The 22,441-nt window shown below is 41.0% G+C and overlaps 1 protein-coding gene across 1 annotated transcript; it reads left to right on the top strand.

Annotated features, from left to right (window-relative positions):
* The first annotated feature begins 17,401 nt into the window (after nt 1–17,401).
* LOC134344817 (transcription cofactor HES-6-like) lies at nt 17,402–20,370 on the top strand. Its single transcript, XM_063044924.1, has 4 exons — nt 17,402–17,607; nt 17,701–17,787; nt 17,876–17,957; nt 18,136–20,370. Exons 1-4 carry the CDS (start codon nt 17,536–17,538, stop codon nt 18,588–18,590), a joined length of 696 nt encoding a protein of 231 aa, XP_062900994.1. The 5' UTR covers nt 17,402–17,535; the 3' UTR covers nt 18,591–20,370.
* Nucleotides 20,371–22,441: the final 2,071 nt, after the last annotated feature.

Genomic DNA, 22,441 nt, shown 5'->3' with positions numbered 1-22,441 from the left:
ATATAGATATCTAATCTTGCTGTCCCTCTGCATCCTCAAGGGCAGTGAAGTCTCAACTATGACCAGGCTATGGGCAGCATCATTTCCAGCACACCCCTCAGATAAAAGGAGGACAAAACAGGAGCAGAGCTTTAGCTTCTGCCTAAGCTTGAAATAGATTTAAAAAGTTTTCAAATGAGTTTGACAAATCAGTAAAACCTGAAAAAAAGTGTTAAAAGTAACATTTTATGAAATAAACACTGGCTTCCTCCTCCATTCCAAAGATATACGCATTTGCAGGTTAATTGGTCACGTGTATAATTGGGTGGTGTAGGCTCATTGGGTCAGGAGAGCAAGTTACCATGCTGTATCTCTAAATACACACACACATATACTGTGTGTGTGTATATATATATATATATATATATATATATATAATTACACAGATAGTTGGTAGCTGGATAGATAGATAGATAAATAAAATATCAGTGAAATGGAATATAAAGTAAGATAATGTTTAAAAAAAGCTTACTTTTCTCTTTGTATCCTGAATCTGATCTGACTGGTGTGGGACTGGAGAGGCAATTCTCCAATGTAACACCAAGGAATCTCACTTCAACTGGATTCCACGTGCAGTCTAGTGCTGGAGCGTGGTGACATATCCAATGTGATCCATCCTGGATTTTGTGAATAAATGCACTTCTGGATCTTATTTTTGTTGTCAGTGGCTCTCTTCAAAAATGTTTATGGTATCATAGTGGTTTGCACAACGCTTTACAGTACCAGCACCCAGGTTCAGTTCCTGCTGGTGTCAGTAAGGTGCTTGTATGTTCGCCTGTGAATGCATGGGTTCCCTCTGGGTGCTCTGGCTTCCTCCCATACTCCAAAAGCAGATCAACTTGTAGGCTAATTGGTCATTGTAAATGGTTAGGAAAGAGTTAAATTGGGGTTTGCTGGGTGGTACGGCTCAAGGTGCCAGAAGGGCCTACTCTGAGCTCTCTCTCAATAAATAAACAAACTTGCTACAGCTGGGAAATTTCTCCCCAGTGATGTTGACAGCCAATTGGAGTCATGTTGGTTGGAGTCATACATGAGGTACTGTATGTGTTTGCTTCATTTGCCTTTCAAGTAAGAACGATGGCAAAAATTGGATATATTTTCATTTCCAAATATTTGCATAACTTTCACTCAAGATGGTTTGATTTATACAATTGATTTGACCAATTCTTTAATGCAAATAAAAAAAATCGCATTTCATATTCTTAATAAAAAATAGATTTAACATTTATTTCTTAAAGCAGAATGTAAACTAAATGTTCCAATTAATTAGAAAGGTCATGTACTAAGATTACTCTTTATTTCTCATTTATAGTTATGTCAGGCCGAATTTAACATTTATTCTTCAATAATCAGTTGAAGAAAAATAAAATAATGACAATAACAATCATAAATCCAATTATTATTTCTAGGCATGTATTTAAATGTTTAATGATTGAATTTTAGAGGTGCTATGACATAAAGATACCATGAAAAGATAAATACAATCATCTTCAAATTCCAATACTCAGAAATGCACAGATCAACAAAATAAATTGTAATGTACTTTACTCTGTGTTCATTTGGCAGATATGTTAGAAGAATAAGATATGGAAAAATATAGAGGTAACAATTTGAGACTAACATTTCAGTTCAAGATATTTGTCTTCTGGTTTAATTAGTAATGAATTCCGATTAGTAATTACAGAAACAACAGGAATTCAGCAGATGCTGGAAATTCAACACTTAAAAGTTGCTGGTGAACGCAGCAGGCCAGGCAGCATCTCTAGGAAGAGGTGCAGTCGACGTTTCAGGCCGAGACCCTTCGTCAGGACTAACTGAAGGAAGAGTGAGTAAGGGATTTGAAAGTTGGAGGGGGAGGGGGAGATCCAAAATGATAGGAGAAGACAGGAGGGGGAGGGATAGAGCCGAGAGCTGGACAGGTGATAGGCAAAAGGGATACGAGAGGATCATGGGACAGGAGGTCCGGGAAGAAAGACAAGGGGGGGGGACCCAGTGGATGGGCAAGGGGTATATTCGGAGACACAGAGGGAGAAAAAGGAGAGTGAGAGAAAGAATGTGTGTATAAAAATAAGTAACAGATGGGGTACGAGGGGGAGGTGGGGCCTAGCGGAAGTTAGAGAAGTCAATGTTCATGCCATCAGGTTGGAGGCTACCCAGACGGAATATAAGGTGCTGATCTCCCTACGCGACTCCCTTGTCCATTCGTCCCCCCAATCCCTCCCCACTGATCTCCCTCCTGGCACTTATCCGTGTAAGCGGAACAAGTGCTACACATACCCTTACACTTCCTCCCTTACCACCATTCAGGGCCCCAAACAGTCCTTCCAGGTGAGGCAACACTTCATCTGCGAGTCGGCTGGGGTGATATACTGCGTCCGGTGCTCCCAATATGGCCTTTTATATATTGGCGAGACCCGATGCAGACTGGGAGACCGCTTTGCTGAACACCTACACTCTGTCTGCCAGAGAAAGCAGGATCTCCCAGTGGCCACACATTTTAATTCCACATCCCGTTCCCATTCTGACATGTCTATCCACGGCCTCCTCTACTGCAAAGATGAAGCCACACTCAGGTTGGAGGAACAACACCTTATATTCCGTCTGGGTAGCCTCCAACCTGATGGCATGAACATCGACTTTTCTAACTTCCGCTAATGCCCCACCTCCCCCTCATACCCCATCTGTTACTTATTTTTATACACACATTCTTTCTCTCACTCTCCTTTTTCTCCCTCTGTCCCTCTGAATATACCCCTTGCCCGTCCTCTGGGTCCCTCCCCCCTCCTTGTCTTTCTTCCCGGACCTCCTGTCCCATGATCCTCTCGTATCCCCTTTTGCCAATCACCTGTCCAGCTCTTGGCTCCATCCCTCCCCCTCCTGACTTCTCCTATCATTTTGGATCTCCCCCTCCCCCTCCAACTTTCAAATCCCTTACTCACTCTTCCTTCAGTTAGTCCTGACGAAGGGTCTCGGCCTGAAACGTCGACTGCACCTCTTCCTAGAGATGCTGCCTGGCCTGCTGCGTTCACCAGCAACTTTTATGTGTGTTGCTAGTAATTACAGAAATATATTTTCATCAATTTACAGGCATGAGGTGAAATCAGCTTTAGCTAACAATAGTGTCACACCCTACTAATCCTCCTTAGAATATTGTAGCATATAGAGACACTATTATAGTTCCTGAAATGATTACGCATGAATTGTGATGAATTATAAGCTGTGTGATGATCTATCATGGCAATCAGAGAAGAAACTGAAATGGCATCTCTCCCTTCACATGCAATATTATCTCTATCACAGAATCAAAATTGTGGTGCAAAAGGGGGGCATTTGGTCCTCTGTGTGCATGTCAGTGAAAACTGCAACACTTTAGGTTATTTCTTTGCCATTTCTTGCTCCTTAGCCCTGTACATTGTTTAAATATGATGAGCTTCTCTGTCTCCACAACACTTTCCCACAGTGAGTTTGAATGTTTTTTAAGGAAATCCAGGGGCAATATGAAAGGAATAGGCTAGTTTGTCAACACACTGTCTCTGGGAATATCCTGGGATCTGATTTTAAGGAAATAATAATTGCAATATAATCAAGGAGAAGCAACTTTGACAAATTGATTAGTCTTTTGAGAATACAACTAGTATAACTGATAAAGAAGAAAAAGTATATTTCCAAAATTCATTTGATAATGAGGAGTTAAAAAAAATTATTGCACAAGGTAAGATCACATAGCATTGAGGACAATATACTGTCAATTAGTTAAACAATACGCAACAGAGAATCAAGATAAAAGGGTCATCTTTGGAATTGAGAAACTTTAACCAGAAGTGTGTTAGGGGAATCAATGCTAGGAACTATTTGAAACTTATAATGGAGACTTTGATGAAGGGCTAGATTAACTCAGGATAAAAAAAATTAAAAATTAAAAATGAAAAATGTCTCCGAGGAAGACAGAGGAGCTGCAAAAATATGAATAGGTTAAGTGAGTAAGCTAAAGTGGCAGATGGAGCCCAATATCGAAAACTGTTAAGTTATCCACATTGGCAGAAGAAGAGAAAAGCAGAAGGATCTGAATAAACACGAAATACAAAACATTGACACGGAGGTGTCCAGCAAGAAATTAGAAAGGCCAATGTTGCACCTTTGTTGCAAGGAGAGTAGAATATAAAAGTTGGGATATTTTGCTATAGATGTACAGAGTACAGCTGAAGTACCATGTACAGTGCTTGTCTTCTTATTTAGGAAGGGTTACCTTTGTCTTGAAGGAGATTCTATGAATACTCACAGGATTGATTCCTTATGGGAAGAAATTATTTTATGTGACTATGTCAAGTAGGCAGGGTTTATAATCACTGGTGTTGAGAAGAAAGTGAGGTAATTTTATTAAAACTTGCTAAAGTGTTGACAGGATTAATGCTGAGCAAGTATTTATTTGCAGAAATACTTGCAGAACCAGGTAACAAAGCTTCAGAACAAGGGTTTGTCTCACTAAGACAAAAGCGACGATAAATTTCTTTGTGGGAGGGTGGATCTTTAGGATTCTCCATCATAGAGAGGACCATTTCACCCATTTTTTTAATGTGCCAAGTGCTATTTACAGTTAACCAGACTATTTATAATTCTCTGCATCATAGATTACTGTTAACCATACTGGCAAACACTCAATCTAACCTCTATAAGTCTGCAGCATTGAGCATCACAAAAACAAGGGACCCAGTATGTGACCCCATTAAACCTACTTAAACTCTCACCCTTTGCTTTTAACATCAAGCAAACATTTAACTAACTTTTCATATTTTCCTTGTATCCCATTTTGTCACATGGGTCTTGGCGAAATGCTTTCCTGAAATCCATGTAGATTACATCATACATGTTTCTCTTATGGCCCCTTGCTGTTCACCTCTTCAAAAAAATCAATGCATTTAGTCAGAGACAACTTCCCTTTAACAAATCCATGTGATTAATCTACACGTCATTAAATATGGTTTAATCTGTCCTTCAAATTTCTCCAATATTTGTCTGCGCAGATTTTAGTCTCTGTTGTTATTAATTTGAACTAATCCAAGTCACAGACTTCCCCCTTTAACTTTTTAAGTAAAGCTACTATATTAGCCAACAATCCTCCGGCACTTCACCTGTAGCCAAAATCAATTGGAAATTTATACCCAAGGCCTGAGCTATTTTTTTCAGAGACAGCCTCTGAGAACCTGGGATATATGTTATCCCATCTTGGTGAGTTACCCACTTCCTAGTAGGCAACATAATATGTCCTCTGAATCCTGCAGCCCATCAGCACATGCCCTCTCAGAAATATTATGTGCGACCAAGTCATCAGTGTCCTGATGTGAGCCGATAAATGGGGATGCGTGTAGGACTTCAAATCTGGTAACTATAGGTGCACTGTATCTTTGCTTTTAAACTTTAGAGAATTTTGACTGGTTTTGAAAGAGAGACCTGTTTACTCTTACAGTGCACATACATGCAGATGTAAGATATTTGAAATTATTCAAAACGATTTTATTATTTCAAACAAAACACTCTGCACCTCCTTTCTCCCAACAGTCAATTTCTCACTTGGTTCTGCACTTTGTCACTGCAATCCACAGCCTGTAATTTCCTTTTGGGAGGTGAATTTTGAACCATTTGTATGACCTGGTGTTTTTCGAGGTATCCTGAAGGTTTTGGCGAACTAGACTCTCGAGAATGCAGGTACAGCCGCAGCGGCCATTGCTGGGGTGAACTTAGGATCGGAATGTAACTTTGGACGGAATTGAAATGGGGGCGGGGGGGGGGGGCCTGGCCTGACAGCAGAAAACGAACCGATGTTTAGCCAATTTGAGAGCCGAGCCAGATTAAAAAGATTTAAGGCGTTGAGGCCAAGGGTGAAGGATGAACCCGTGTTCAGCTCACTACTCAGTCAGGCTTTACTCACTTCAGCGCTGAACTGAGTTTGCAGCTGTGGCCTGCAGTCATCAACACTCGCCACAACATTCAAACTGGCTCCATTGCTGTGGACTCACTTTCTGGAACTCTGTGGTTCATATTCAGTGTATAATTTTTTTTACTTTTTACTGCTTGCACCATTTGTTCTTTCTTTTAAGGCCACAAGAGCTTCAGATATAGGAGAAGAACTAGGCCACTTAGCCCATTTTATCATGGCTGATCCATTTCCCTCTCAGCCCCATTTCCTGCCTTTTCCCCACAACCCTTCTTGCCTTGACATCAAGAATCAATCAACCCCTGCCTTAAATATAGCCAATAATGGCCTCCACAGCCATCTGTGTCAATGAGTTCCATAGATTCACTACTCTCTGCCTAAAGGAATTCCTCTTCATCTCCATTCTAAATGGACGTCCCTCAACTCTGAGGCTGTGCTGCCTGGCCCTAGACTCTCCTACCATAGAAAATACCCTCTACACATCCACTCTATCTAAGCCTTTCAATATTTGATAGGTTTCAATGAGATCCCCCCTTATTCTTCTGAATTCCAGAGAGTATAGGCCCGGAGCCTTCAGTCAGCCCTCATATGGAACCCTCCCATTCCTGGAGTCATTCTCGTGAAACCCCTCTGAACCACTCTCCAATGTCAGCATATCCTTTCTTAGATAAAGGGACCAAAACTGCTCACAATACTCCGAGTGAGGCCTCAACACTGTGTTATGCAGCCTCAGCATTACATCCTTGCTTTTTTATTTTAGTACTCTCGAAATTACATTACATTTGCTTTATCCGCCACTGACTTAACCTGAAGAATAACCTTTACGGAATCCTGCACAAGGATTAAAGAGTCCCTTTGCACCTTGGATTTTTGAATTTGCTCTCCATTTAGAAAATACTCTACACTTGTATTTCTTCTACCAAAGTGCATGACCATACACTTCCCAAAACAGTATTAAATCTGCCACTTCTTTGTCCATCCTCTTAATCTGCCTAAGTCTTTCTGTTGCCTCCCTGCTTCCTGAATGATACCTGCCCTGCCATCTATCTTTGTATCGTCTACAAATTTGGTCACAAAGACATCAATTCTGTCATCCAAATCATTGACATACAACATAAAAAGAATTGGTTCCAACACAGACCCCTCTGGAACACCACTAGTCACCAGCAGCCAACCAGAAAAGGCTCCCTTTATTCCTGCTCTTTGCCCCCTGTCAATCAGCCAATGCCCTATCCATGCTAGTACCTTTCCTGTAATACCATGGGCTCTTACAGTGCCTATAAAAAGTATTCCCACCCCCCCCACCCCCAAAAGTTTTTATGTTTTATTGTTTTACAGCATTGAATCTCAGTGGATTTAATTTGACTTTTTTGATACTGATCAACAGAAAAAAGACTTCTTCCTGCCAAGTGATCAAAATTAATTAGGAGTATTATATACAAATAATTATTGCATAAGTATTCACCCCCTTCAAGTCAGTATTTAGTAGATGCACTTTTAGCAGCAATTACAGCCTTGAGTCTATGTGGGTAGCTCTCTATCAGCTTTGCACACATGGACACTGCAATTCCACCCCCCCCCCCCACTTTCTTCTTTACAGAACTACCCAAGCATAGGGATCTTGAGTGAACAGACCTTTTCAAGTCCAACCACAAATTCTAAATTGGGTTGAGGTCTGGACTTTGATCATTCCAGGACATTAACTTTGTCATTTTTAAGCCATTCCTGTGTAACTTTGGCTTTATGCTTGGGGTCATTGTCTTGCTGGAAAACAAATCTTCTCCCAAGTCGCAGTTCTCTTGCAGACTGCATCAGGTTTTCCTCCAAGATTTCCCTGTGTTTCACTGCATACATTTTACCCACTACCTTCACAAGCCTTCCAGGGCCTACTGCAGTGAAGCATCTTCACAGCATGATGCAGCCACCACCGTTCTTCACGGTAGTGATGGTGAACTCTCCACGCGGCTTTAGCCCACCTAGACAACACAAACACCTATGTCAGGATGCTGTTCATCGACTATAGCTCAGCATTTAATACCATCATTCCCACAATCCTGATTGAGAAGTTGCAGAACCTGGGCCTCTGTACCTCCCTCTGCAATTAGATCCTCGACTTCCTAACTGGAGACCACAATCTGTAGGGATTGGTGATAACATCTCCTCCTCATTGACAATCAACACTGGCGCACCTCAGAGGTGTGTGCTTAGCCCACTGCTCTACTGTCTGTATACACATGACTGTGTGGCTAGGCATAGCTCATATACCATCTATAAATTTGCTGACAATACGACCATTGTTGGTAGAATCTCAGGTGGTGACGAGAGGGCATACAGGAGTGAGATATGCCAACTAGTGAAATTGTGCTGCAGCAACAACCTGGCACTCAACGTCAGTAAGACGAAATAGCTGATTGTGGACTTCAGGAAGGGTAAGATAAAGAAACACATACCACTCCTCATAGAGGAATCAGAAGTGGAAAGAGTGAGCAGTTTCAAGTTCCTGGGTGTCAAGATCTCTGAGGATCTAACCTGGTCTCAACATCTTGATGCAGTTATAAAGAAGGCAAGAACACTTGCTATACTTTATTAGGAGTTTGAAAAGATTTGGTATGTCAACAAATACACTCAGAAACTTCTATAGATGTACCGTGGAGAGCATCCTGACAGGTTGCATCACTGTCTGGTATGGAGGTGGGGGTGGGGGGGGGGTGCTACTGCACAGGACCAAAAGAGGCTGCAGAGGGTTGTAAATCTAGTCAGCTCCATCTTGGGTGCTAGCCTACAAAGTACCCAGGACATCTCTGGGGAGTGGTGTCTCAGAAAGGCAGCGTCCATTATTAAGGACCTCCAGCACCCAGGGCATGCCCTTTTCTCACTGTTACCATCAGATAGGAGGTACAGAAGCCTGAAGGCACAAACTCAGTGATTCAGGAACAGCTTCTTCCTCTCCACCATCTGATTCCTAAATGAACATTGAACACTTGGACACTAACATACTTTTTAAAAATATATAGTATTTCTGTTTTTTCACGATTTTTAATCTATTCAATATGCATATACTGTTTAAAGTATACGGAATAAGATTTACATATTTATTTATTATCTTCTTCTTCTTCTATTTTATGTATTGCATTGAACTGCTGCTGCTAAGTTAACAAATTTCATGTCACATGCCAGTGATAATAAACCTGATTCTGATTCTAATTCTGACGTGCGGTGTTTGGCTTACCCCAAACATTGTGTTTAGTGTGATGGCCAAAATGCTCAATTTTGGTTTCATCAGACTATAGAATCTTCCTTCAGCTGACTTCAGAGTCTTGCACATGCCTTCTAGCAAACTCTAGCTGAGACTTCATGTGAGTTTTTTTTCAACAGTGGCTTTCTCTTTGCCACTCTCCCATAACGCTGTAACTGGTGAAGCATCTGCATAATAGTTGCTGTGTGTGAAGTCTCTCCCATCTCAGCCACTGAAGCTTGTAACTCCTCCAGAGTTGTCTTAGGTCCCTTGGGTGACCTCTGTTACTAGTCACCTTCTTGCAAGGTCACTCAGTTTTTGAGGATGACCTGCTCTAGGCAGATTTACAGCTATACCATAATCTTTCTATGTCTTGATGATTAACTTAACTGTTCTCCAAGGGATATTCAGTGATTTGGAAATTTTCTTGTATACATCTTTTAATTTTCCATGATGTTGCTTGGCATGCTCTTTATCTTTACTGTGCAGTTTTTGCTGGGATATTAACTCACCAATGGTTGGACCTTCCAGATACAGGTGTATTTTTACTACGATCAGTTGAAGACCTATCTGCACTCGATGATCTCCATTTAACTAATTATATGACTCCTGAAAGCATTTGGCTGCACCAGTGATGATTTAGTGTGTCATATTAAAGGGGGTGAATACTTTTTCAATCAATGATTTTGTGTTTATATTTGTAAGTCATTTACATCACTTTGTAGAGATCCATTTTCAGTTTGACAGAAAAGAAGCTTTTTGTGTTGATCAGTGTCAAAAAAGCCAAATTAAATCCACTGTGATTCAATGTTGTAAAACAATAAAACATGAAATCTTCAAGGGGTGTGAATACCTTTTATAGGCACTATATTTGTTAAGCAGCCTCATGTGCAGCACCTTTTCACAGGCCTTCTGAAAATCTAGGTAGACAACATCCACCAATTCTTCTTTATTATCTGCTTCTTATTTCTTCAGAATTCCAACAGATTTGTCAGGCAAGGTCTTCTCGTAAGAAAACCATGCTGACTTTGGTTTATTTTGTCATCCTGTCTCCAAGTACCCTGCAACCAAATACCTAACAATCGACTTCAACGTCTTCCCAACTACTGAGGTCAGACTAACTGGTCTATAATTTCTTCTCTTCTACCTCTCTCCCTTCTTGAATTGAATTGAATTGACTTTATTTCTTACATCCTTCACATACACGAGGTGTAAAAAACTTTGTTACTTCTCCATCTAAATTTGCAATGTGTAATCATAGTAATTTATAATAAATAGAACAGTCAATGTAATATAGAGTATACTCAAATCAGCGTGAGTTCATCAGTCTGATGGCCTGGTGGAAGAAGCTGTCCCAGAGCCTGTTGGTCCTGGCTTTTATGCTGTGGTGCTGCCTCCCAGATGGCAGCAGCTGGAATAGATTGTGGTTGAGGTGACTTGGGTCCCCCGTGATCCTATGGGCCCTTTTGAAGAGCGGGGTGACACTTGCAATTTTCCAGTCCTCCACAGGCATGTCAGAATCTATTGATTCTTGCAAGAACCTTACTGATGCCTCCACATTCTCTTCAGCCACCTTTTTCAGAAACCTGGGGTGTAGACCATCTAGCCCAGGTGATTTATCTACCTTCAGACCTTTCAGCTTCCCAAGCACCTTCCCCTCATAAAGGCAACTTCACTCACTTCTGCCCCCGACACTCTCAAACTTCCAGCATACTTCTCGTGTTTTCCACAGTGAAGACTGATGCAAAACACTTATTCAGTTCATCTGCCATTTCGTTTTCCCCATTACTACCTTCGTAATCCATCTTTTTCCTCTTTATGACTTTTTTAGTTGCCTTCAGTTGGTTTTTAATAGTTTCCCAATTCTCTAAATTTCCACTATATTTTGCTCTATTATATGTCCTCTGTTTTATGTTGGCTTTGAATTCTCTTGTCAGCTACAGTTGTGTCATCCTCCTTCAGAATACTACTTCTTCCTGATAGAGTTCTAGAAAATTACAAGGTTGCCAGAAAGGAGCTTAAGAATGAAATTAGGAGAGCTAGAAGGGGCCATGATAAGGCCTTGGTGAGCAGGACTAAGGAAAACCCCAAGGCATTCTACAAGTATGTGAAGAGCAAGAGGATGAGCCGTGTGAGAATAGGATCAATCAGGTGAGATAGTGGAAACGTGTGCATGGAGTTGGAGGAGGTAGTGGAGGTACTTAATGAATACTTTACTTCAGTGTTCATCAGGGAAAAGGACCTTGGCAATTGTGGGGATGACTTATAGTTGACAGAAATGCTTGAGCATATAGATGTTAACAAAGAGGATGTGCTGGAGCTTTTCAAAACCATTAAGTTAGATAAGTTGTTAAGACCAGTTGAGATATACTCCAGGCTTCCATGGGAAGTGAGAGAGGAGAATGCTGAGTCTCTTGTGATGATCTTTCCATCAACAATAGGACAGAATAAGTACTGGAGGATTGTAGGGTTGCAAATTTTGTTCCCTTGTCCCAAAAGTGAGTAGAGATAACACAGAATATTATAGAAGGGTGAGTCTTACAGTACTTCAGCGGTGGCCAAGTTGTTGGAGGAGAGGCAGGATCTATGAGCATTTGGAAAAATATAATCTGATTAGGCATGCCTTTGTCAAGGGCAGGACATGCCTTACGAGCCTACTTTGAATCCTTTTGAGGATGTAACCAAACACATTGATGAAGGTAGAGCAATGAATGTAGTGTATTTGGATTTCAGTGAGGCATTTGATAAGGTTCCCCTTGCAAGGCTCATTCAGAAAATAAGCAGGCATGGGATTCAGAATTAGCTTGCCCACAGAAAGGAAAGAGTGGTTGTAGATGGTTCGTATTCTGCATGGAGGTCGGTGACCAGTGGTGTTCTGCAGGGATCTGTTCTGGGAACCCTCCTCTTTGTGATTTTTTTTAAATGACCTGGATGAGGAAGTAGAAGGGTGGGTTAGTAAGTTTGCTGATGACACAAAGGTTGGAGGTGTTGTGGATAGTCTGGCGGGTTGTTAGAGGTTACAGCGGGACATCGATAGGATGCAGAACTGAGCTGAGAAGTGGCAGATGGAGTTTAACCCAGTTAAGTGTGAAGTGGTTCATTTCAGTAGGTCTAATTTGAAGTCAGAATATAGTATTAATGGCAAGGCTCTGAGCAGTGTGGAGGATCAGAGGGATCTTGGGGTCCATGTCGATAGGACACTCAAAGCTGCTGCGCAGGTTGACAGTGTTGTTAAGAAGGTGTATGGTGTGTTGGTCTTCATCAACCACGGGATTGAGTTCAAGACCCGTGAGGTAATTTTACAGCTATTGGAGCTTGGTCAGGCTCCACTTGGCGTACTGCGTTCAGTCAGGTCACCTCACTACAGGAAGGATATGGATACTATAGAAAGGACGCAGAGGAGATTTACAAGGATATTGCCTGGATTGGAGAGCATGCCTTATGAAAATAGGTTGAGTGAACTTGGTCTTTTCTCCTTAGAGCAACAGAAGATGAAAGGTGATCTGATAGAGGTGTATAAGGTGATGAAAGGCATTGATTGTGTGGATAACCAGAGTCTTGTTCCCAGGGTTGAAATGGCTAACACAAGGGGCGTAGTTTTAAGGTGCTTGGAAGTAGGTACAAGGGGAATGTCAGAGGTAAGTTTTTCACACAGAAAGTGGTGGGTGTGTGGAATGCACTGCCAGTGACGGTGGCAGAGGTAGATACAATAGTATTTTTTTTAAAGTCTCTAAGATAGGTACATGGAGTTTCGAAAAATAGAGGCCTATGCAGTAGGGAAATTCTATGCAGTTTCTAGAGTAGGTTAAATGGTCAGCACAACATTGTGGGCCGAAGGACCTGTAATGTGCTGTAGATTTCTATGTTCCTTGGGATGCATCAATCCTGTGCTTTCCAAATTGCTCCGAGAAACCCTGGCCATTTCTGCCCTGCCATCACCCTGCTAGTGATCACTGCCCACAAGGGTTAATTTGCCTTAGACTCTCTAATCAATTCCGTTTCACTGCACGACACCCAAACCAGAATAGCGGATCCCCTACAAACAACAGAAAATCTGCAGGTTCTGGAAATCCGAGCAACACACACAAAATGCTGGAGGAACTCAGCAGGCCGGGCAGCATCTGTGGAAAAGAGTACATTCGACGTTTCCGGCTGAAACCCTTCAGCAGGACTGCTAGCTGATCTGCTAGTGGGCTCAGCCATGAGCTGCTCTAGAAAGCCATCTTGTAGCCATTCTGCAAATTTCCCTTCTTAGTATCCAGCACCAATCTGATTTTCCCAATCTACCTGCAGGATGCCCACAATGTCATACCCGCCAACCTCTAACTTTGCTACAAATTCATCTGCCTTACTGCGTGCATTCAAATACAATACCTTCAGTCTTGTATTCTACACCCTTTTCGATTTTGTCCCTCCTTGACATTGCAACTCATTCCATTGAGTGGAATTTTGCCCTGTCATCAGCCTGTCCTTGCTAGCCGTGTATCTACATACTGCCTCTGTTTGTAAACCAACTGGCCCATCCTCAGCTCTATCACTCCGGTTCTTTTTCCGTACATAGGGTGCTTGATTGTCTTTGTGGTGTCGGGTTTTTCGCGAACTCCAGTGTGTTCCTTTGTTTTGTAGCTGCCTGGACGAAGATTATCTCAAGGTTGTATATGGTACTTTGATAATAAACGTACTTTGAACTTCAGTGGGAGGTCTGTAGTCTCTGTGAGCGGAGTGATCTGTGGAAGTTAGTGCTGCTTCTTTTGAACTTCACGAGCAGTGTCTCACTAATGCAGCTCCGGTGTCTTGTGGCTAGCGCTCTCCTTAGCACACGGCTGCATTGTCAGCCTATGACCGGGAATAGTCCGGCTGCAGGTACAACTTGGCAGAAGATTTGCTCCATTTCCTTCGGATCCCATCACAAGCTTATCGCTAACCTTAAGGTTGGTCTGAATATGAAGCATTGGTAGCGAACAGTGTTGATCCGGTGAGTATGGGACGACTTTATCACCAGCTCCTCTTATTTCCACATCAGTAACTAGACCCGGTTCCACCCTGTCTTAGCTCATCTTTATTAATGCCTTTGCCATGATTACTCTAATACATGACTCCCTTGTTATAAACGCCAGGTCACCCAAACCTGCTGCCGACCTCCTAAATTGCAGTCAATCCTGTTCATCAACATCTCAGAGCTGAACCAATTATTTCTGATCAGACAGTGGCCCGCTGTAAAATTTCCAACTTTGTCTTCCAGTCCCTTCATGGTCCTCTCTCTCCCACTGTAAACCGTTTAACCCGCCTCATTCCCGGGATACAGTCGCTCTCCAATATTGGATTCTTAATTACTCCTGAATATGATTAATTTCCTGTTGGCAACAATCCCTCAGAGGCCCGGGCACCAAGTTTTGGAAATTCCACCACAATATTCTCTCGTCCCCATTACCTCTCCTTCGTCCTTGTAATCTGTATCTTTGACGAACGTTCTGGCCATCTGCTCCTCTCCCCTCTCCTGTAGCTCGAGATCATATTTTGTTTCATAACCTTTGCTTGAAAAACTCTGCGTAGCTTTGCTACGATGTAAGTGCAGTACATATATAAGCTGCTCTTGCTCTACTTGAGTTCGGAATCACCGTAAAACTCATAGAGAACACTGAGCGAGGCTGTTTTCATATTGTACATTATTTTCCCACCTTGCATATTCCAGAACTGCACTGAAGATGACACTTCCCATTTCCCAATTTTCCCCGTTTTATTTTCTGAAGCGATATTGTGGAGCCTGCGGAATAAATAGCGGGCTAAATCTTTTGGATATTTAGCCAGTAATGATTGCATACACTATGCTGGTGAATGAGTTAGACAGGCAGTCAATGGCCTTGGCCTTGCCCCGCCCTTCCGTTAAGCGAAGCTTTAGCTCCTTGCTCATTGTGAATAGCCGCGGCTGGAAATGACAATTGCTTGCTCGACGTCGCGAATCCTCGCGATTGTTGTCTGACTGGTCTTATCGAACTACACGGTACCACATCAGAAGATAATGCTTTATTATTTATGTTTTAAACTAGTGCATGCACATGACAAATATCTCGGGTATTTAGTCAAGATTTATCCCCAAACCCACATTATTACTTTGCTGCAAACCATTGCAAGTACTGTAGAGGCATTTGGCGTTTCTTTTACTCCTTCGAATGAATTTTACAGCGACAGTCCTATACCATCCCATATACCGCGCTAACACAATTTAAAACTTCACACAATTACAGTATGTGGGTTCAGATTAATTAAAATATCTCGTTGCTGCTAAATGTTTGAAAACCATTTAGAGGCATATATTCGCAGGTGCATTTAGCAAGCAACCCCTGAAACGTATTCGGTGGGAGGCACACAGTGTTCCCCTCTATTATCAGAATTATTTTCCAAGCCAACCATTCTTGAATACTGATGAAATATATTGAAAACGAGAATCGGGTACGCCTGCTCGCTCTAAACAAAAGATTTCAACGACAGCTGCAAGATCCGCAGACCAGGTTGCATAATGACTGAGCCCAATTACGTTCATGGCAAGGAGCCAATCTTTCCAACGAGAGAGAGAGAAATAAAGCTCTGAATCGTAATTTTCCTGTTGGTTGTGGAATATATCTCATCCCCGAGTACACTAAACTGCTTCCACAGTAAACGTTTTAGTTTCTCTCCAAGCAATGTCTAAATATGAAATAACTCACTTTTCTTGTTTTCTGAGAATAATACTTACATAACGAACATCTCCCGTAAACCACGTAAATCCTTCTGATTTGTGGTATGATGTTAATGTACTGGGGACACAAATCGTGTGAAACCTAACCTATCATTGTGTTGTTTGTCTTTTTATTATACCCACCGATGTTGAGAAATGGACAAAGACTGTCATAACAACATTCAGCGTGCAAAACGTACAGCAGGAAGAGATTATGCCACCAAGATTGCGATGCCTCCCCATGACATTATATATTAAAAATGGAGCTGAAACTGTACTCGAATGGTATTTCAATCTCACCAACCGCTAGCCACGACATAAATCGCAGTTAAAGAGGATTGTACGGTAGAAGCACCGAGTGAACGTGCAGCAGAACCTGAGCGAATGCGAAGACATTTCTATTGTATCCCAGTAACACATCTCTGAACGACTTTTAGAGTCATTTTTGAGGTTCCTGCCGAAGTATGCAAAACACTTTTTTTTCACTGCTTTCAGGCTTATTCTTTGGAGTGGGAATGCCAGACAATATTGTGTGTTTACTGCTCCAATAAAACTGGATAAGTGGTAGTTAAAAGGGGCCGATTTACATAATTGATCTGACAAGAGTGTAATCTTTAAAATAGGGGATAAATGACTTATGCTGATTACGTCCCTAGCAAATCACTTTTGCAGAAATCAGTGCAGGAAAAGGGTTGGATGGATGTAGATTGGATATAATAAATATGACAGATACATGGCACTGGAAGTAAAAGACGAAAACAAATGCAACAAGAGCCAACACCTGTCGCTTGCTCCTTCGAGACCAGCTAATGCTCTTATTTGTTTCATTCTGGCGAAAGAGTACAGCTGCTAACTATCAGCATCATGTTACAATTCACCTACGTACCCAGAAATAGATTCTTTTCCGAAGCAGAGGAATGGGCTTTTCTTTTTGGTTTTCCTTAATTTCTACTACCGGCCTCATCTTTTTCTTAAAAGTTATTAAAATTAAACCTCTCAAATCATCTAATTAATGTAATGTTTTTTAAACTTATACCTATTCACCCGGAAAAAGACGTAATTTGCCTTGATATTTAAAATAGTTTTACTTCCCAACACTTCATTGAAGTGTAAAAACATAAATTCCTGCCCTAACCTCCACCATCTTATCCCGTAAACAGCGAAGCCATTTGTTTCCTGATTATGGTTGTAGCGAACTGGCCTGCAGTTGATAGCTAACGTTTTGGAATGCGAGGGCAGGATGGTGTAATGTTTGGTTTTAAAAAAAAGTACAGTTCTGTTGTGCTGAATTGCATAACAAATAACTTTAAAAGTCCCATTTACTCACGTGGCTCGCCAGAGCCTGACGGCAGGCAGAGCGCAGCATTGAACGGCACACAAAGCACTGCACTCCCATTGGATAAGCTAATAACCTTTAGGCGTCCTCGGGACGCGCCGCTCCCCAGCTATTCAAATGCAAACGAGCGGGTATAAATAGAGAGATTGCCAACGGCAGGGTACAGTGAATAAAAAGGAGATTGTACGCGTACCAGCTGCTAGCGAAACGTGCTTTGGTGGGAGGATTTTTTTTGATTTAAAGAAATATTTGGGAAGGTTGTTGGAATCCTAAACAATATGGCTCCAGCCTGCAAACCGGGATCTGGCAGGGATGAAGGAGACTTTTATGCAATCAAAGAAGATCGGAAGGTAAGATCGCATATTTAAAAGAGCAACTCTGAATTAGGGGCTGTGCATGAAAATTGTCATTCTAACTCCAGGCGATTCTTTATGTGATTGCAGACTCGCAAGCCATTGATCGAGAAGAAGAGGCGAGCCCGCATTAACGAGAGCTTGCAAGAATTAAGACTGATCTTGGCGGATACGGAAGTGAGTTTTAAGTTGTACTGATGGGAAAAAAGTCCTTCAGATTTCAGTTATGATTTAAAAGAAACTAAAATGTACTAAATATTCTCAGCTGCAGTCGAAAATGGAGAATGCGGAGGTGCTGGAGATGACGGTGAAACGAGTCCAAAACATACTTTGCAACAGGAATATTGGTAAGTAGTTTGTAAGGTTGAAATAGAAGATTGGAAGTCCTAGGGTTTTAAATCAACTGGAAATATAATTACATCGCATAACCTTTGTAGAACGTGGACAGTAAATTTTAATTGTAATTTTGCGAATGAAAGCTATGTCTTTTAAGGAAAAAATTCTCCCTTCTCTCCTTGTTGGCAGAAAAGGACAGGTTTAACGAGGAAGCGAATGAGAGGTTTGCCGCTGGCTACATTCAGTGCATGCACGAGGTCCACACTTTCGTTTCAAACTGTCCGGGGATTGACTCTGCTGTGGCTGCCGATTTACTGAATCACCTACTGGAGTCTATGCCGTTGAGCGAAGATCACTTTCAGGATTTACTGGGTGAATTAATGGCTGAAACTAGCCCCAGTATGTGGCCTGGGCCTGACGACGTATGCCTCGTATTGGCGTCCCCCACAGGTAGAGACCAGCTCAGCTCCTCCGCACCGTCTCCTGTATCCACTGCCTCCAGCGAGGATGTGTACTCCGATGTCGACGACGCGGATTCGACTCCTGCGGGGCAGAACCCCTTGTTGCCAGAGAAAGTAGATAACTGTAGAACAGAAAACGCCTCCCCTGCAATATACTCAAAGTCTGTTTGGAGGCCGTGGTAATTGAACGGACCAGGACCGAACAGAAGTAACAAAGCTGCCTTGTTTGGGGATGGACATTGGTTTTCCGTTTTGGAGCCAGTAGCTTGTCATCACTGCCTTTAATGAACAATATTGACCCGATAGCAAATGCAGTAATATGATATGAACGAGGAGATATGCTTAAAGAAACGGAACAAAAATAGCATTGGGAGTAATACAATTGGCCAATACCCTATGTTAAGCTTAGCTGTGTTAGATACTATCATGAATTTCTAATTGCGTCTCTGGGTAAAGAGGTATTCGGGTTTCTTAGTAACAGAAAAGTGAAAGCGCTTCTACAAAGCACAACATTTAACTTTTTTTTACAAGGTTGAGGGGAAATAAAATCGTGCACACATGATTAAACATGTAAACATTCTAATTCTAGTGGTTTACAAAGGTTATAATCCCTTAAAGGGATTGTTTTGGAGTTAGTTTTTACTGGTAACAGGGTCCACAGTATCTACCTTCAGTGAAGGAAGACTGAATTAGAATTGTGCAGAAAAACAAGGTTAGGTGTATATGTACTTATTGATGCTAGGAATCTGTCTTTTGGAAACTTGTGTACTGGTTCCCCGATGCTTCTGTCCACAGTTACATTTGAAATGTTCTGCTAGCACATTAATGTATTCTTTTTTAATTGTGTGTGTGTATATTTGTCAGTAATGTAAGTTTGACTATTCTTGTTTTGTCTTTTTTAAAATAAACTTTTACCACTTTTAAATGACTGTCTACTGAATTACACTGACGTTCCATAAATGTCAGAGGTCTGATACTACTTTACAGTTTATGTAAATGATGTATTCAAAAAGGTTCCAAGGTGTTTCACACAGCATTAGTGAGCAACATTTGACTGCTGCCTCTGAGGGCATTGTTCAGCTAATGACCAAACATCTTGGCTAGAGGAGTAAGTGTTAATAAGTATCTTTAGGGATATGGTGAAGTTGGGGAGGGAATTCCAGAGTTGATTTGGCCAAGTTAGTGGAGCTATACCTTGCAATTGTGCATTCTTTACAGCATGTATTAATGAAAATCTATCTTTGAAAGAACAATGGAATTTTTCATGGTTCTCAGACCAGAGTCATTGCCACACTGGAGTCATTGTATAATACCATGGTATGTGTATAAATGATGGAAATAGTTTTATATATGTTTTAACAAGGTAGCCATTCATATTTTACCGGCTGTAACATAACTAAAAGCAATTCAGGACCTGCATATGTAGTAGATTCTAAGATCTGCTATAAATGAGTCCTTCAAGAACTTGATGCTTATTCAAAAGAAGCTAGTGTCCAAAATGGGGAAATAATAGAAATGTAATGTCATTCAGACTAGTAAATTGTAAAAACCTGTTACTTGAATTAGCTGCGATTTATATTTGAAACAAACACTGCAGTTAATTTGTGTGTGAGTGTACACTAACAGGATACAGTTAAATTTTTACTTTAGTCTCCATTCAAAGGTTTGCTTTTCCATGGTCAAAAAATTAGTGTCAGCTCTGAAATCTGGCCCTAATCTCACTAGTATATTCAGTAAAATTTACCAATGTCAACTTTATCCTAGAGATCATATCATATTTAAAAATTATTTAAAAGCAAAGCTGTACTTCAAAGGTTTTGGGAAGTTTTGTTTAAATTTCAAAAGAACATTTCATTGGTTGTAAAGCACTTGGGAAGGCCATGAATACAAATTCACTTCCTGGATTACTGATAAAATTTGTGTTAAGTGTTCTGTGTATTTGAATGTTCAGTGAAAATAAAGAGTCCTACCTGCTCTGTTTGTTGTCCATGAGTATAGCTCTGACAGTAGTTGTCCTTGGGTGTTTTCTGAGTGTCCTTGGTGTGATTTGCAGGTGGCAGTCCAACGATAATCTGTTTGCATATTCTATTTCTTGAAGGAGGTAAATAGGTTTGGTAGATTATAATGAAAAGTTTCAGTGCAATACATTTTTGTTCTTCACATGGAAAGTATTTTTCAAATTTTATGTCCTTCTAAATGTTGAAATTTGCATCTGATCTTATTGCTATTTGGCATATAAATATAATTCCAAGCATATATAAATAACAAATAACAAAATATAACTTTGTGTTATATATATCCTCCCATTGGTACTCAAACTGGTTAAATTTTGAGAAAACATGATGTACATGACAGTTAATTCCCTATTAAATTTAAGTGGATTAAAAATCAAATCAATCTCATTTACTTACAATGGCAAATATTTACTGGGAAGCCAAAAAAGAGGTCTTAGGTTGCTTATTTCAATTGTTGAAATTTGGAAATTGTCTTTGTGAATGAATTTTGCATAAATATACAGTCAGAGACACATGATAACAACTGGTCTTGCAGAACGTAATGGATATTTACAGTATTTTGATATTTAGAATCTACTTTGTAGGACTGACCAAAGATGATTAATGCAGCTAATCAGATGTTTTGGAGGTCTTGTTAATTGACATCTGGTTTAGGGAAACACTGTACAGAATCCCTACCATCACTGGCTCAGAGCAGAATGAACTTCATATTTCTATTTCAGACACATTTTAGAAATTTAAATAAATTAATATACTAAAAGCTTATGTATGCTTAAATAAGAGGGTGTAATAAGAAAGGTTCTATTACAGTTGTACAGAATAGATTATAGATATCTATGTATGAATCTAAAGAAACCTAAAAGGAACAATAAGCATGACTTTAAAATAGCAAATAAGCCATGTCTGCATACCCTAAATAATTTACCTCTTATCCATTGGTACCCTGTGGAATACCCCAGGAGACTGACAAGGTAGTAGGTAGTTGTGACAAATAATCTAAAATGTCGAGGAAAGAGATCTTTTTGCTGGGCTGCAGTCATTAAGACTAGTCACGTGATTAGTGGAGGTGGTACGAGGTTTCAAAAGAGGTCAGGGGCTTGGTACATTTTGGCGGGCTGCAATGATAATGATCTTTTAGGCCGGGGTGGCGAACCTTTTACATTCCATGCATCTGTTTTTTCACTCACGGGTTCAGATGCGCCATACAACTCTTGTACCCCCATTCAATTCTTGTAAAAATGTTAATATAGAACTTGTGCGTGAAAAAATTGACGCATGGAATGTGAAAGGTTGGCCACCCCTGTTTTAGGCACTTGATAAAGGCCAATAAAAATAAGTGAGGTGTAAGCAGCGTGACTATTGTTAGAGTGGTTAGGCTATAGCTCAAAAGGCATAGGCAAGCACAGGCAGAGGTGCTAAGTAAATTACTAGTAAGATTTTTCCCCTCTTTCTGTTGTCTATTAGAACATAGCTAGTGCACTGAGAATGGGTCTCGAGTTGATGATGTGGTCTTTGTGTGAGATATGAGAACTCTGGAAGATCTCCATCCTTTCTGAAAACTACACCTGCCCAAAGTGCATCGAGCTGCAGATCATTAGAAGCCTTGTCAAAGAACTGGAGCAGCAGCTCAACAATCTTCAGTTCATTCAGTAGATTTGGGGGGGGGGTGATAGGATCTACATGTCGGCAGCCACCCCAGAGCTGCAAAGGTCAGACACCTGATGACTGTCAGGACAGGGAGAGGGAATGGCATTCAGTACACAGGACCTGTGTGTCCATTCCCCTCAGTAATAAATATTCAGCTTTGGATACTGTTGGGGGTGGGGAGGGGGAATGGACAACCTAACAGGGGTGAAGCTGTAGCAAGTGGTTCTCTGGATGAGTCCTTTACAATTTTGTAAGCCCATCATAGACATCATGAGTTGTAGATGGTTTCGTATCTGGTAGTTGTGTCCCATTGATGTTCTGTGCAGTCCTGATCATATGTTGAATTGTTTTATGGTGAATCTTGTTGCAGCT

Source organism: Mobula hypostoma, chromosome 4 (assembly GCF_963921235.1).
Source record: "Mobula hypostoma chromosome 4, sMobHyp1.1, whole genome shotgun sequence".
In the NCBI taxonomy this organism is placed as follows: Eukaryota; Metazoa; Chordata; class Chondrichthyes; order Myliobatiformes; family Myliobatidae; genus Mobula; species Mobula hypostoma.
This window is presented reverse-complemented; position numbering and strand designations above follow the sequence as displayed.